General features: G+C 49.2%; 1 protein-coding gene across 1 annotated transcript in view; it reads left to right on the top strand.

The window, feature by feature from the left end:
- MDGA1 (MAM domain containing glycosylphosphatidylinositol anchor 1) overlaps positions 1 to 14187 on the top strand; it is a 196362-nt gene that overhangs the window by 118493 nt on the left and 63682 nt on the right. The window contains exon 11 of the mRNA XM_075064581.1: positions 12889 to 13158. Coding sequence (XP_074920682.1) covers positions 12889 to 13158 — 270 coding nt within the window. The remainder of the gene's footprint in view (positions 1 to 12888; positions 13159 to 14187) is intronic.

The following is a 14187-nucleotide window of genomic DNA, read 5'->3' as shown; positions in this document are numbered from 1 at the left end:
TCTTTAAATTCTTTACTAACTGCATCCCATATTGGTTTTTCCATAATTTTGCCCAAATCAGTAAAGAATTAAAAGATTTCCTGACATTCAGCCTAAATTTTTCTTTTCTTAAGTTGACCCTATTAGTCCTAGTTACTCTCTGTTGCTCCATGCTAAATTACTCTCTATCCTTAGTTTTTATATCCTTCAGATATTTGCAGACGATGTTAACTTCTCCCTCCCTTCCTCCAGCTGTAGCTTAGCCAGGCTAAATATATTTAAATCTCTTAATCTTTTCCCGTAAGTCCCTCTATCTCTTTGATCATTTTTCTGCTCTTTTCTGAACTCACATCACTTTGTCACTATCTTTATAGTAATGAAGTGCTCAGAACAGAGAGCTGGAGTTTCCCGAGAGCTGTATAGAGAAGGCGCTCCACACTCTGATCTGGGACATGACCCTCTGAGACCAAGGTTCCTAGATCTGAGTGCAGTATCTCAGGGGGTTCTCCCCAGACATGTGTAGAGAAGGTTTATCCCTTCCATGATGGGATGGCTCAGCAATCGACATGTTACCCAAACTCATAAAAATGCCAGTGTCACTGCTGAGTGCTAGAGGTGCCCCAGTCAATGAGGGGCATCACAAAGAGGTTTCAAAAAGCTGGATGCCACATTACAGAATGCATGATAACTGCAACTCTCCAGAGAAGAACTGCTGAAGAACTGGTTCAAATCTGGAACCCAATCCTGAGTTTTGATGCCCTGGATGAGAATAGGGGATGTATTGCAATTCTTGTTGGTGTAATCAGAAGAGCCAGGAATGGGAGTGACTGATTCTTTGTAGAATGGACCCCCATCATTGCCTTCCTGGAATAAAATCCATCCTGCTTTGATAGAGTGGGGAAAGAAAAGCAACCAGAGAGCACTCCAGGCTGTCGTTGAGAAACGTACTTCCTGCCCCTTGCCTTGCAAGCTCCCCTCTGCTGCAGATTAAATCCCCTCCAGCTGATATTAAAAGGATGACTCTGTGAGGTGCTGCTGCCTCTGCGATAAGTGGACTCAGCTCCTCCGAGATGCTCCTTTGATGCCAGCCCAGTTTGAAGTCTGTCAATGAAGGAGTCTGGCAAATCAAATGTCAATACGTGTTTATCTGGTGAGTGGGCTAACAAATAAATCTCTCTCCAGGTCTGAGTCCAGATGAGATGAGACAGAGCTGTTGGCCAGATGGGGAGGGCGAGGGAAGCAGGCACCGGGGGTGGGCAGCAGGCAGCTGTCCTTGAGTGGATGCCAGTTCTGTCACTGGTCTCCTTCCGGTGCCCTCTGCTGCAGAAAGCACCCTGAATTCAGAAGAGTAATTTCTATGAATGCACAATGCCTGCAGCTGTCAGAAACCACAGAGCTCTGAATACCGCAGCTAAAGCCAGTTGCTGTAAGGTGCTCCAGAGTTTCGCTAGTGGATTTGGGATGTTCCTCCGCTGTAGAAACACAGTGTCCAAGAGTGGTAATAGGGAGAGAATATGTCAAGTGTCACAGCTTTGGCAAGAGAGTCCCCATCGCATGGCTCATTGTGCCTCTCTGAGACAGGCAGCATTTGCTACTAGTCTGAGCACAAGACTGAGAGCCAGGAACCTCCTGAGTTCTAATCCCAGCAGTGACACTGACTCCTGCTGAAAGCCCAGAAAGTAGGGTCAGGCAGTTAGACCTGGAGTCAGGGCTCCTGGATTCTATTCCAAATTCTGCCACTGATTCCTTGTGTGACCCTGAACAAATCTTAATCTGTCCCCACCTGCTAAGTGGTGCTGGTAATACCCCAGCTCACATTTCTTCCCACACTAGTCATGTCCAAAAGCTGTTACCATCTAATGGCTGATGAGAACCAAGTCGAACATCTCCCTGCATTTCCATGGGGACAGATCCACAGGACAAATACCACTTCCAGGACTGGCATTGATTAGTGTTTTTTCCTGGAAGCCTCAACAAAGAGCGCGAGGACTGAAAGGATCATGGAGACCGAACTTCCCTGTTCCCTCAAGATCCAGACGAGGGGCTGAAAGCTAATCTGAGGAGAGAGGTGGGGTCTGGGGGAAGCTTGCTCTGACCTTGTTCTGTATGTGAATAGGACTGTTGTTGTTTAACCCTTAGCACCCTGCCTCTACATCTTGTCTGTACAATAGGTAATGGTTAAGAATTCAAATTAAACATATTAATGATTAATAGTCAATATTTTGCAGTTATAATTGCCTTAGACTGTTTTCCTTCCCCACCATACTCTTCCTGGCTTGGGACCCCTCCCCTTCATACTTTAGGCCCTGCCCTTTGTGTTGACACAACTCTGGTTTTTAATAACTATTTCTGTCTCTGGCTGCTCTCCCCTCACTTCTTCTGTCTGTTTTGGAAGCAGCTAGAGAGTGTCTAGTGCTCCCAACTTAGTATGTAAACTCAAAACAGAAGGCAAGATAAAGCTATAGCCCAGCTGTAAGCAAAAGGCTCTGACCACCAGTGGCTTTAAGGATCATTGCATTTTACAGCAGTAATTCTTCTCCTCCCTTACGATGTTTGCTGTTTTCAGCAGCACTTTACCTGCAGTTTCACTGTTTTTAACTTTTCAGTGAATTTTATTAAAAGCCCCAAACATACAGGGGACTGGAATTCCTGGCAGCTGGTAATGGGATACAGAACCTTTCCCTTCCAGAGTGCTACTTTGAATCCAGTTTTCAGAGTAGCAGCCATGTTAGTCTATATCCGCAAAAAGAACAGGAGGACTTGTGGCATATTTGAGCATAAGCTTTCGTGGGCTACAGCCCACTTCATCAGACGCATAGCATGGAACATATAGTGAGGAGATATTTATACATATAGAGAACACGAAAAGGTGGGAGTAGCCACCAATCCAGCCAGCAATGACCAAGAGCCATTCCTAGCTAATGGCTGTTCTGAGGTCCGTGTGAATTCAGTAGTGGGGGACCAGGGGGTCTCAGCCCAGTTCCTAGTAGGCAGCAATAGACCACAGAAATCAAACCCACAGATGGTGCTAATTGGCTACTTGTTGAGCAGACTGTGAAAGCCAAAGATGTGTCATTTGATTTGGATGAAAATATGCATATCCATCTCCATCTGTGCTTTTGTTATGACTTTAAAGGTGATGTCTTGGGTGCAAGGAGACTAGCATACAGAAGGCCTGCTCCTATGGTCCCCAACAGCAGGAAGCATTGCCTGAGCTTCAGACTCCAGTTATGTCCCATTTTACTGGGGAATTCCTTGAAGCGAGGTGCTGAAACTCCACAGGGAGATGCATAAGTATGAGCTTTATTGATCAGGTGTGTGTCGCATGGGTGTCCCAACAGCATTCACTAAATGCCCTAAGTCCTATCTCAGCAAGCACTGGGCTCAGTATAAAACCTGGGAAGATTAGCCAGTCTCTTCTCCGATTGTTCCAAAGTCCTGCTTGGGAATCTGGAGGGGCTTGTCCTTGGATCCACGCACTAGACACTAAAGGGTCTACTTTCACCTTCTCGCTAATTCTGGGGGCTTAGTTTTCCCCCTTGCAGCATAAAATACTCCCTGTCTGTGATTCTTCTCAGAGGGTGGAAATGGTACCAGCTGCCCTCTACCCTTGCCCTTATTGCTGGGGCTTATGCATCTGTCTCTGGCAGCCATTGAGTGCTGGTTCCCTGCAGCACTCTGCGATGCTCAGAACAGTCAGACAGAGCAGCACATTCAGTTTTCTTTCTTTTCTCTTTTTCCCTTGTATGTGACTCTGCTGGCATTTAAAACTCCGAGGCCCCATTTATCCCCAGAGAGAATTAAGCCGGAATGTACAATAAAGCTGTGCTCCTGGCTGGTGACGATCAGAGGGGGAGGAGGAGGGAAAGGGGAAATGTAAAGAGTTAGAATAAATGCCAGAGTGACCTTGTCAAGGGCTTGGATAGTCAGAGTGAAATGTGACCGAGAGCTTCTCCGGGTGCTTCTTGTGAATGCAGCGGGGGCTGCTGCTTTTCATTTCTTCCATAGGAACCACAACGCCTGCTGGCCTGGGTTTGCTGGGACACAGAGGTGTTCATCTAGGCTGTGTGGAGGGCACTGGCCTTTGGAACTTCTTGCTGTGCATAAGACTGGATGCTAACATTGGAATGCTTTCATAGGCATGTCTGGCCTGGCGTCTTGCCAAATTCTAGTCTGGGGGATCCCATTTGCCTCCCTGAATTCCCCCTGCAGTTTCAGCTGGGACTGGGATTCTTTACTTCCTTACCCTAGCTGGTCATGTAGCTTTCCTGTGTACCATTAAAAAGCAGGATGAAGTGTTTCCTGTCCTATTCTAGAGAAAGGGAGACCCGTTCGGAAAACATTTTTGGTACAATATAATTGGCTGATGTTCAATGAGTGGTTGGATAGAAATGCCACATAGACTGTTAGGAGTTGAAGGTGTGTCATTAGAAATGAATTTGAATGCCTGTGTGCGTGCACACCAATGTCTCCTAGAGAAGGAAACAGAACCTCAACTGTGTGTCATAGGTCCTATACTGCTAACAGTCAAGGGAGATTCTTTTGCTAAAGTTGCAAAAGTGGGTGTTTTTCAGGATAGGCGAATTGGAGCTCTATCTTGCCTATTGCCATGAAGTTCCATGTTGCTGCCTTTTAGCAAAATAGTGAAGCCCTAATTGACCATGGCTTGGTTACAGCATTTCTCTCTCAATTTGTGCTAAAATCCTCGATTTGCTCTATGCCATTGATGTGCTAGTAACTAAAACACTAGCATGCTGCATCCTGTTCTAAAATGGGTATATTCATTATTTTAATCTCTTGCATACATGCCCTGTCTGCTCTGGTGATGGGTGGGAGTTATTCGTAAACATTACTCTGTGTGTGTGTGGGTGTGCGTGTGTGTGTTCTGTGCCAGCTCCATCTTTTTCAACTCCTTTTTTTTCTTTCAATAAAGGAAACCAAGTGTGGTGAAACCTAGCACTTCAAGGTAACAGAGCCATGGGAACAATGTGGCTTTACACTGCAGTGGAGTACTTGTCTATGTAGTGTCTCGTTACCATGAATTAATTGGACACTCATTCTAAGCAGAGTTCCAGAATGTCTGGACTAGGTCTGCTTTTAGGAGGAGTGTATGTGGGGCAAAAGGCCTGGAGATTCCTACTCAGAATAGACTCTCTATTCTAACACCTGCTGTGGGAAACAGTGGTGTAATATACTAAGCGCTGCAGCTATTCACAGAGTAAATCACTAAACAAAATCTTTACTACAATAAGGTTTGACTAGTTGAGTTAATTGGCTTCGGCAGTTTGTAGAAGAAGAGAGCTGGAAAGCTGAGATTCCGCCTGTGTGTGCCTACGTTTTAACTTGCTTCTCTTTTAAAAACATAAAAGTATGTGACTGGCATTAGGACAGCCCTGCTGTCCTCCGAACCCCAGTCTCCCCTCTCCTCTCTGTTCCAAACAGAGTGTGCTTAGACAGATTTGTTGGGTTAGTAAGAATGGCAACTCTTAGAGCTTGGCTTCAAAGCATTTTACGGACACACAATCCTTAGGACTCCACTATGTGAGTGGGGTGGGTATTATTATCATCACCCCCATTTTACAGACAGGGAAACTGAGTCACAGAGTGGGAAAGTGCCTTTTGCAAAGCCACAGAGAGCATCTGTGCTGGAGTTGAGATTAGAACTGAGAGAGCTTTCTCGAGGCTCCCCTGCTCTAACCAGTAGGCCGTACCATTTCCTATTTTGCTAAACAAGCGTGTGCGATTGAGCATGTAAATGTCCCTAGCATAGATGTTTCCATATGGAAAACTGCTTTGGTTGGGACCCAGTGTGCCTTACTAGTGTACTGAGAATAAGTCCTTCGACTACCTTATACGCGTGTGTGCGCTACTGGATGGCATCCAAATGGCTCAGCTCTCTGTTACAGCAGTACAGGGCTCAAGTCCCCTTTAGCTCAGGTGGGTAGGGGTCTGTGCTTTTGGAACAGGAGAATGAGTCCTATCCCTTCTGCTCCCTGGTGTACAGTGTTGTGATGGCCAGGACGCCCTAGATGGCTGTGGATTTGTTACAATATGGTGTGGGATAGGACAGCTATGAGCCGTTACATAGAGTTCCACGTATCCTAGGGCCCAATATGCACATATAGCAGTAGCCACAGCAACGGGAGTAGTATCATCATAGATTCACTTCCATCTTCCCCAGGGCCCTGGCTTCTCTGCCTTCCTGTGATCTGGTGCTACTGATAGAAGAGGGGATTCCTGCTTGATTTCACTGCTTGGTATGCTGTGTGGCAGGCCAGCTGGTAGGCCCCAGCAACCTTTAACGGGGTGGTGGTGTTAATGCTGAACCTCAGCGGAAAGAGAAAGAGGAGGCAGCCAGTGTGTGCATGTAATGAGTGCCAGGCAGTTGGTGGCTCCCTCTCCCAAGTTAGGAGAGAAATGGATGGGGTCAGGCTTGTCTAATAAGGCCCTGAGACTGGCACATGCTGGTTTCCCTGCCATGATTAGAAGTTCTATTCATAGATTTTTTACAGCCACTTGGGATAGCTTGTGTAATACAAAACCCAGTTAATAACAATCCCTTCCCAGAAAGGGCAGCCTTTCTCACAGGAGTGTGGGGGTTAGGTTCAGTGGCAGATTTAGAGTTAGTGGGGCCCTCTGCGCAGCTTCATTTTCCTGCCCCCCCTCAGGACCCAGCCAAGAAAAAGAACATTCTCTCTTATCTCTTCCCCCCCGCCCACACTCCTGTTTTTCATTGTTTTTTTTTTCTTCATCCTCCTCCTATATTATAAGTAACAGGAAGTAAATGAAAATAAAGTGAGGTACTTTGATTGGGGTGGAGCTTGGGGTGCAGGAGGGGGTAAGGGATAGGGTTCTGGGAGGGAGTTTGGGTGCAGGGTGCGGGCTCTGGGTTGGGGCAAGGGGTTGGGGTGTGGGAGGAGGAGTGAGTAGTGCAGGCTCTGGGCTGGGGTAGGGTGTTTGGGTGCAGGAGGGGGGCAGAGGGGCAGTGCTTACCTCGGATGATGTGGCTCCCAAAGTGACTGGTGCACACACCCTTCTGGCAGCGCCTCTTAGGCAGTGGGGGCAGGGGTTCTCTGCGTGTTGCTGCCCGCAGGCGCCACTCCCATTGGCTGCAGTTGCCAGAATCGGCGCTCGGGGTGGGGGCAATGCACGGAGATACCCCTAGCCCAGGGGCTGCAGGGACATGCCAGCCACTTCCAGGAGCGGTGCGGAGGGAGGGAGGCAGAGTGGACAGAGAGCTGCCTTAGCCCTGCTGCTGGCACATCTCTGCGCACCCCGTGGGGGGAAGGGAGCAGCAGGCCTCCGTGCACTGCCCAGGGCGGGGGCAGTGTGTGGAGCCACCTGCCCCCCACCAGGGGCATAGAGAGATGTTCCAGCAGCCATCCGCTTCCGGGAACAGTGCGGGGCCACCAACCATGGCATGCAGGCAACCTGCCTGCCTGAGCCCTGCTGTGCTGCTGCATTTGGGGGGGGACCCTGTTGTTGGGGGGGCCAATGCCACTGCATGGTGTGTTTAATGGTAATTCCGCTCCTAGTTACGTTTGTTCTTTTGTAGTGTTAACTGACCCCTTAGTTCCTGGATTATCCCAGTTCATGCCCGTGGGATAAAATGGAATCTGCAGGAGTTGATCTGTTCCTATCGGCTGTAAGCGTCTGGGGTAGAGGGTTACAGCTCGCATTTTAAGTTTGTGTCTAAGTTTGGTGGGAGAGTTGTGCAGCAGAGCAGTCTGAGGGCTGCGGAGAATAAAACTGCTCTCTAATCTAGAGAGACTGTTATTTCTATCACTCGCAGCTGGAATTTATTTTCGTATGTTTTGAATAAAAGCTAAGAATTTTCTAAACATATGGCTACAAGACGATAGAACAACCAGAGCAGGCCCCTTTCAGCTCATTCAGACTCACGGGGCTCGGGCTGCGGGGCCGTAAAATAGCAGCGTAGACATTCAGGTTTGGGCTGTAGCCAGGGCTCTGGGACCTGGAAAGGGAAGGATCTCAGAGCCCCGGCCTCCAGCCTGAGCCCAAACATCTACACTGCAGTTTTATAGCTCCATGAGCCTGAGTCAGCTGAAACGGGCCAGCCATGGATGTTTTATTGCAGTGTAGACATGCTCCAAGAGGCTCCAAATGGGTATTCTGTGACAGGGGATGAAGCCTGGTGTGATGTTTAAAGCACAGAACTAGGTGGTGGGACTCCAGGGCTCTATTCTCAGCTCTGCTGCTGACTGTGTGACTTTGGGCAAGTCAGTTCCCTGCCCTGTGCCTCAGTTTCCCTATCTGTAAAATAGTGAGAATACCAGCTCTGAGGCAGCCTGGTTGAGAATTCCTTAGTGCTGGTAAAGTGCTTTGAGATCTGCAGAGTTTTAGTTGCTTCTGACTTTGTGTTGCTTAATACACGTAGGTGTTTCTGGGCTTGGTCCCGACCAGAATCGGCCATGCAGAGGAGCATGGACATTCTTGGAAAAAGCAAGCTAGAGTTCATCTTTTTTCAGCCTGCACAGACCAGATTCCAGCTGCTTGTGGAGAAGACTGGGTTTGAATTTAGGGCTCAGGCACATGCTGGTGCTGCTGTTGGAGTTGGTTCTTCTAACTCTAGTTAAGTTGACCCTTCTTACATCTGGGCGCTGGCTTGTCCATCACCTTCCCCATGCAACTCAAGCTCCTCTCTCCCCCTCTACAGCTCACTACAGCATCGCTCTCACCTGCAGCTCCAGCTCAGGCCCCCTCCCTCTCCCTGTGTCCTGACCAGGCTTCTCTCCCTTCTCTTCTGCCATCCCTCACTTTTTGCCTTCCTCCTCTAAGCTCCAGGTAGGAGCTTCTCAGCTAATGCAAACTGAGTCCTCTGCCCATTTTTCTTTCAAATTCCACCTGTCACCCAGAAATCACATTCATGGCTTTGGCCTATGAGCTCCAGGCAGGGACCTGGGCGTGTCTTTTGGCTTTCTGCATCACATTTTTCACCTGTTGTAAAGCAGCAAATCCAGGATGGGATAAATAATGATCCCGGTACCAAGGATCTGTGGCCCCAACCAGGGAAAGATGGGAAGGGACCACCCAGCCATGGATTCGCCCCACATCCCCACCATGCCAGGAGGGCGCTGTTCGGCAGGGCACTCACCATGGCAGTGGGATGCAGAGAGGTGGTGACAGGAGAGTCTACAGTGATGTGAATCCATGGAGAAGAACACATGTGGCAGCTCCCAGTGGGCTGCGTGGAGTGGAGAATGGGATGACTGGCCACACACCGAGATAGGTACCAGCTTCCAGTGACTGCTTGACTGTCTGCTACAGGTGCAGGTTAGATGTGAAGGGGAGGCGGGCTGTCTCCAAGTCATGGAGCAGTCAAGAGAGCAGTCAGCACTGTTCACTCCTCCGTGTCCAATCATCAATACCACTGCCACCTTTGCAGCTTTGAGTTGAGGGCCACACAGAGACTGTGCCGCTAATCTGTGCCCTGCCCCGGGTTACGCGGAGAGACCTCCTCCATATTATCAAAACCAGTTTTCTCAGGCTTTGTGCACAGGGGCAGGATTTAGCTGTGTTGCTGTCTTGTGACTTGTGGAGCCCGTGACTTTCCTGGGGCTGGGAGAAAGTTTCTTTGACATTTGTGGATGTTCCTGCAGGGCAGATGGACCCAAGACTAACACATTTCACCAAGAACTTTGGGTGTCACCATCTGGCGCAGCCTGGGAGGCTGCACAGTGACAGGCCAGGGAGACTGTGGACTGGATTTCTCACCTGGGAACTTTGATTCCTTTGTGTGGAATGAGCCTCCTCACTTCTTTGATGCTAAAATAAAAAGACTTTAAAATGAGTTCTTAAAGGTTGGCTTTGGACCAGCAACCATTGCTCTCCCCTCTGGTGCAGCAGCACAAGCATGGTTCGAGTAACTTCCAGGAAATGAAGAAAATCAGATCATGATTGGGGCCCAAACCTCTACCCCGGACACTTGACATTTCTTCACTCTACTTCCCTGACTCCTGCTCTTTTTCGCCACAAGCGCCCTGGGACTTCTCCTAAAAATAGCCCTGCTACCCAGCAGCCCCATTTGCTGCAAAGCTTCCAGACTGGCTGCTGTGAGGATGCTGCCTGCGGTCTCTCTTGGCTTTCAGATCCTTGGGTTGACCAAGTGAAGCCATCCTAATTGGGTTGGTTTTATTTGTTCCTAATGAGCAGGTGAGTGATTATGCTTTTGACTGTTGCACAATAATTTTGTGGCTAAGGCAGGCTGTCTTGCCCTGTGTTTTCACAGCAGCAGCATCTGAACAAGCCTGCTGGAGAAGTATTGCTGCTTTAACACTGGCTGACAGGGTAATGCTTTGCCCTCTTCACCCCTTTCATAACACTTCTTGCCATGTTGCTGTTCTCTGGTTTATTTGGCACCGGAGGAAAACAATAGTCCTTGTACATTTGCATAGCACTTTTCATGCAGAAGTATCCTGGAATGCTGTGTATGCAGAGATTGCTCACCCAGGGCTGAATGCAGCCACCCCTGGGGTGGAATATAGCCGGCGCTTTACAGCGCACACCAGCACTACACAAGAGGCTTTAGGGAGGAGATGGAAGGGAGTTTGGGGAACCTGTATGTAATTGCCCATGTTGGAATTTGGCCAGGAAACCAGGGCTAGCTCCCTAACTCCCTAAAGCATGTCACAGGACCTGAATGGCCACAAGCAGCCAGGACGTTGGCTTTCTGGTACTTCTAGTGGGACGGCTCCCCCAGCCCCATGCATTACAGTTTGTGAGGTGCTGCCTTGTGTTTGCGGAGGAGGGCATCTCCATCCAGGGAGAAAGGCAATCAGAGGCGACAGTTTATTTTCCCCCAGCACACACACAAGAGAGTGGTGGTCACATATCCTGGTTGCCGTGCAGTCTGAGGAGGGAATCTTCATTCCCACCTCCATGCTGCAGAATGATGGCAGAGCCCCAGAGCATCTGCACATTCAGAGCTGCAGTAGCCCCTGAGGAAAGAGCTGGATTCTACCAGCCCTGCCCCTGCTCCCTTCTTGTCCCTCTTCTGCCCTCATCCAGTCCCTCTTTCCCAGGGCACAGGCAGGGTGTCCCTGGAGCCAGCAAAGGGACCTTTTGTCTAGCTCCTGGCCCCTGTCTCCAGCATAATGACCTACACTGCTGCTGCAGATCTCACGGACCTCCATGGCCTGCTTAGTGCTATGAAATGGCAGCTCCCCCCGCTAGCTCGTTTGCTTTGGCTGAGTGTGTCTGTCGCTGCCACGGTTACTTTTGAAGCCTTCTCTTTTTCACTTCCCCAGCCTGTCTCGATTAGAACACCAGCCCCTGCTGGCTTCAGCTAAGGAGCAGATGTGACCCAAGAAATGGGATAGCAGCTGGGGATGAAGATGACACTTGGTCTAATCAAACAACTTCTCACATTATAACTCTGTGAGGTGGGAGACATGTGAGCCAAAGGCAAGTCGGTGCTCAGAGCGCCTGCTGAGACACACCGCTAGCAAGCCATCTGTAATGAGCTGACCATGCCACTCAACACACAGCAAGGCACGCTCAGTCCAGAGCTGTTTTTAATCCATTTAACTGCAGAGAAGGACCAGATGGCTGAGAGTTGGGCCAGGTACCTGGAAAATAAGATGGTTACTGTCAAGCAATGGCGACCTGGCAGAGGAGGCCCTGTTGTACCAGACCTGGAGACGCTCTTGCCCCCCATGGCAGAGGAGATTTTTTCACATGTAAGGGTCCATGTTGCCCACAAGACTGTAGATGTTACCAGGCTTCTGGAGGAAGAGCAGTTATTGTACCAGACCTACATAAAGACATCTCTGCTTTCGCTTTTGGAGCTCGGGCTGTCCCAGAGCCAGATTCTGCCCTCACTTATGCTGGGGCAGCCCCACTCATTTTAGAAAGAGAGCTTTTGTTTTTTTCCACTTTTTCTTATTCTTAATCAAAAGTTTTTGTGCTGGTGGAAGGTGCTGAACTGATAGCCTTGACAACTGAAGTCCTCTGTTAATACATAAAATAGGTACAGCCCCCGCAGTGGTGATCCACACTATCCCCATGCTGGGTCCCATCTGCATGCTTCACGCATGCATTTCAGAGGTCTCAGAGTGTTACAGACACTAATGGATTTGCAAAGCCTTCTTACCCCCAGGAAGGCAAATAAATGTTGTTAGCCCATTGTGACTGATAAGGAGACTGAAGCATGGAGAGGGGAAGTGATTTGCCTTCCAAGGTCAGTCAGTCAATGGTAAACATGAAAACAGAACCTGAAGTCCTGACATCCAGTCCACTGATCTAACCATTAGACAGTGCTGTCATGTATATCTCTGGCTTCTTGCATCCATTATAGCCCTGTAATGCCCCGTGGCTCTCCCAAAGGGTCTGTGTTCTGTGAGAGTGGACAGGTTTTATCCTAACAAGGGACCAGGATTTTATATAGCTGATACATTTTTAACCCTCCTCTGCACTAAGTTCCACAGGAGAAAACCAATGTCAGTGGTTGGGAGCTACTTCGCTGTGCTTTATGATGCAGATTACACTGGCTTGGAGGAATTACTACTGCTCTTGTTCTGATTTAGGGCTTGCGGGGCAAATTCCGGCTGTGGAGCTCGACAATGTGGGCTGTACATTTAATACAAAGGTGCTGCCTGGTGATAATCCAGGACTCTGCATACAATGTCCCACCTTGGCAGTGGGGATGTAGATGAAGGATTGTATTCTGGGACCTGTGCCCTCCATGGGAGATGGGAACAAGTTGCTGGGAAATGGCTGATGTAGCTGTTGATTGGACACACCCTGGCAAGGGGGAGCAATACGCTGTCAAAAGTAGGAGGGGTGTGAGTACTAGGAGATGATGTGGCAGCTAGTGAGGGTCTAACCCAGGAGACAGATTGCTGCTCCAATAATGGGTTTTCTTCCTGTTCTTGTCATTATGATTTCCAGTCCCTCCAGTGGTGGAACCAGCTTCTCAGGACGTCCGCCAGGGCATGGGCCGCAGCGTCACCCTGCGGTGCACCATGCTGAAGGGGAGCCCCATGAAGGTAGCCACAGCCGTCTGGCGCTTCAATGGGAACCTCTTGACATTGCCCCCCACAGAGCAGCAGGAATACTCAGAGCTGAAGGTGGACAGCGTGAATCGGGAGACCAGTGGTAGCTACGAATGCAGCATCTCCAACGATGTGGAGGTCTCCACCTGCCTCTTCCAGGTATCTGGTAAGTCTCACAAATTGCCTCCTCCTTATTATGCTTTTAATTGACTTGCTTACAATGAGTTTGGGCTGGCAAGCCCTGGGGACAGACGCCCTCTCTCCATAGAGCGGGTATAGTATAGACAAGCTGCTGCCATGCCCTCTCCCCACTGGGGTGCTTCAGTTGTGTTCCAGGAGGACTCCCTCTAGGGCTGAGTAGGGAGTTCGGCATCCACGGCTCATGCAGTCCTTGGTGCCTCTGCTGCCACTGCCTAGAAGGGGGCTAGTTAGTGCCAGTTGGGTTGGTGCATTTTTGTGGTGTGAACACTTGCTCTAAAGGAACAGGAGTGACACACACCAAACTCATTTCACATAGGCCACTGTACAGCTGTCTGTTGGTATCCACTCTCAGCTACAGACAACCTGAACGTTGACCAAGCAGGCGTGTAAGACTCAGCATCCCATCACCAGCCCTGGAAGACCTCCAGTCCCTTCTTTTAAAACAAAATCCTTCCTTTAGTGCGTATCCTTCTGGTTTCCCCCAATCTTTGTGCTGCAACATCTGCTTAGATAAAAACTAGGCAGGGTCTCATGCTGTTGCCCCGTGGATTTGCTGCTGGGATTTGTGCAAATCCAGCATGTACAGTGAGTGAAATCCTTTCCAACTCCATGGGCAGCAAAAAGGGGCAGCGGCGCTTGAGCTCAAACCAAATGTCTGACCCAGCCACTTCTGCTGATCGTTAAAGCAGTTTTTACCTTGACCTGAGGTTTGACTTGGGCCCCAGTTTCTGCAGAGGTAGATTATACTCCATCTTGCGGCAGATTAAGTATTTGTACAGACAAGCCCTTACTCCCTCGGTGTGGGTGTGTGTGTGGTGGTAGGGAGCGGTTGGAAGGTTGATGGGATCTATTTCATTTCACACCTTCCACTTAGTCATTTCTCAGGCACTGGTACCATACTGGCTTTAGTCTTTTCCCTTGATACACTCCCGGAACATCCTATTTTGACCAACTACTGTGATTCCTCCCCTATCCCTTCAAACCTCTGTGCATT

The sequence above is a fragment of the Chelonoidis abingdonii genome, chromosome 3, assembly GCF_003597395.2.
Source record: "Chelonoidis abingdonii isolate Lonesome George chromosome 3, CheloAbing_2.0, whole genome shotgun sequence".
Lineage (NCBI taxonomy): Eukaryota > Metazoa > Chordata > Testudines > Testudinidae > Chelonoidis > Chelonoidis abingdonii.
This window is presented reverse-complemented; position numbering and strand designations above follow the sequence as displayed.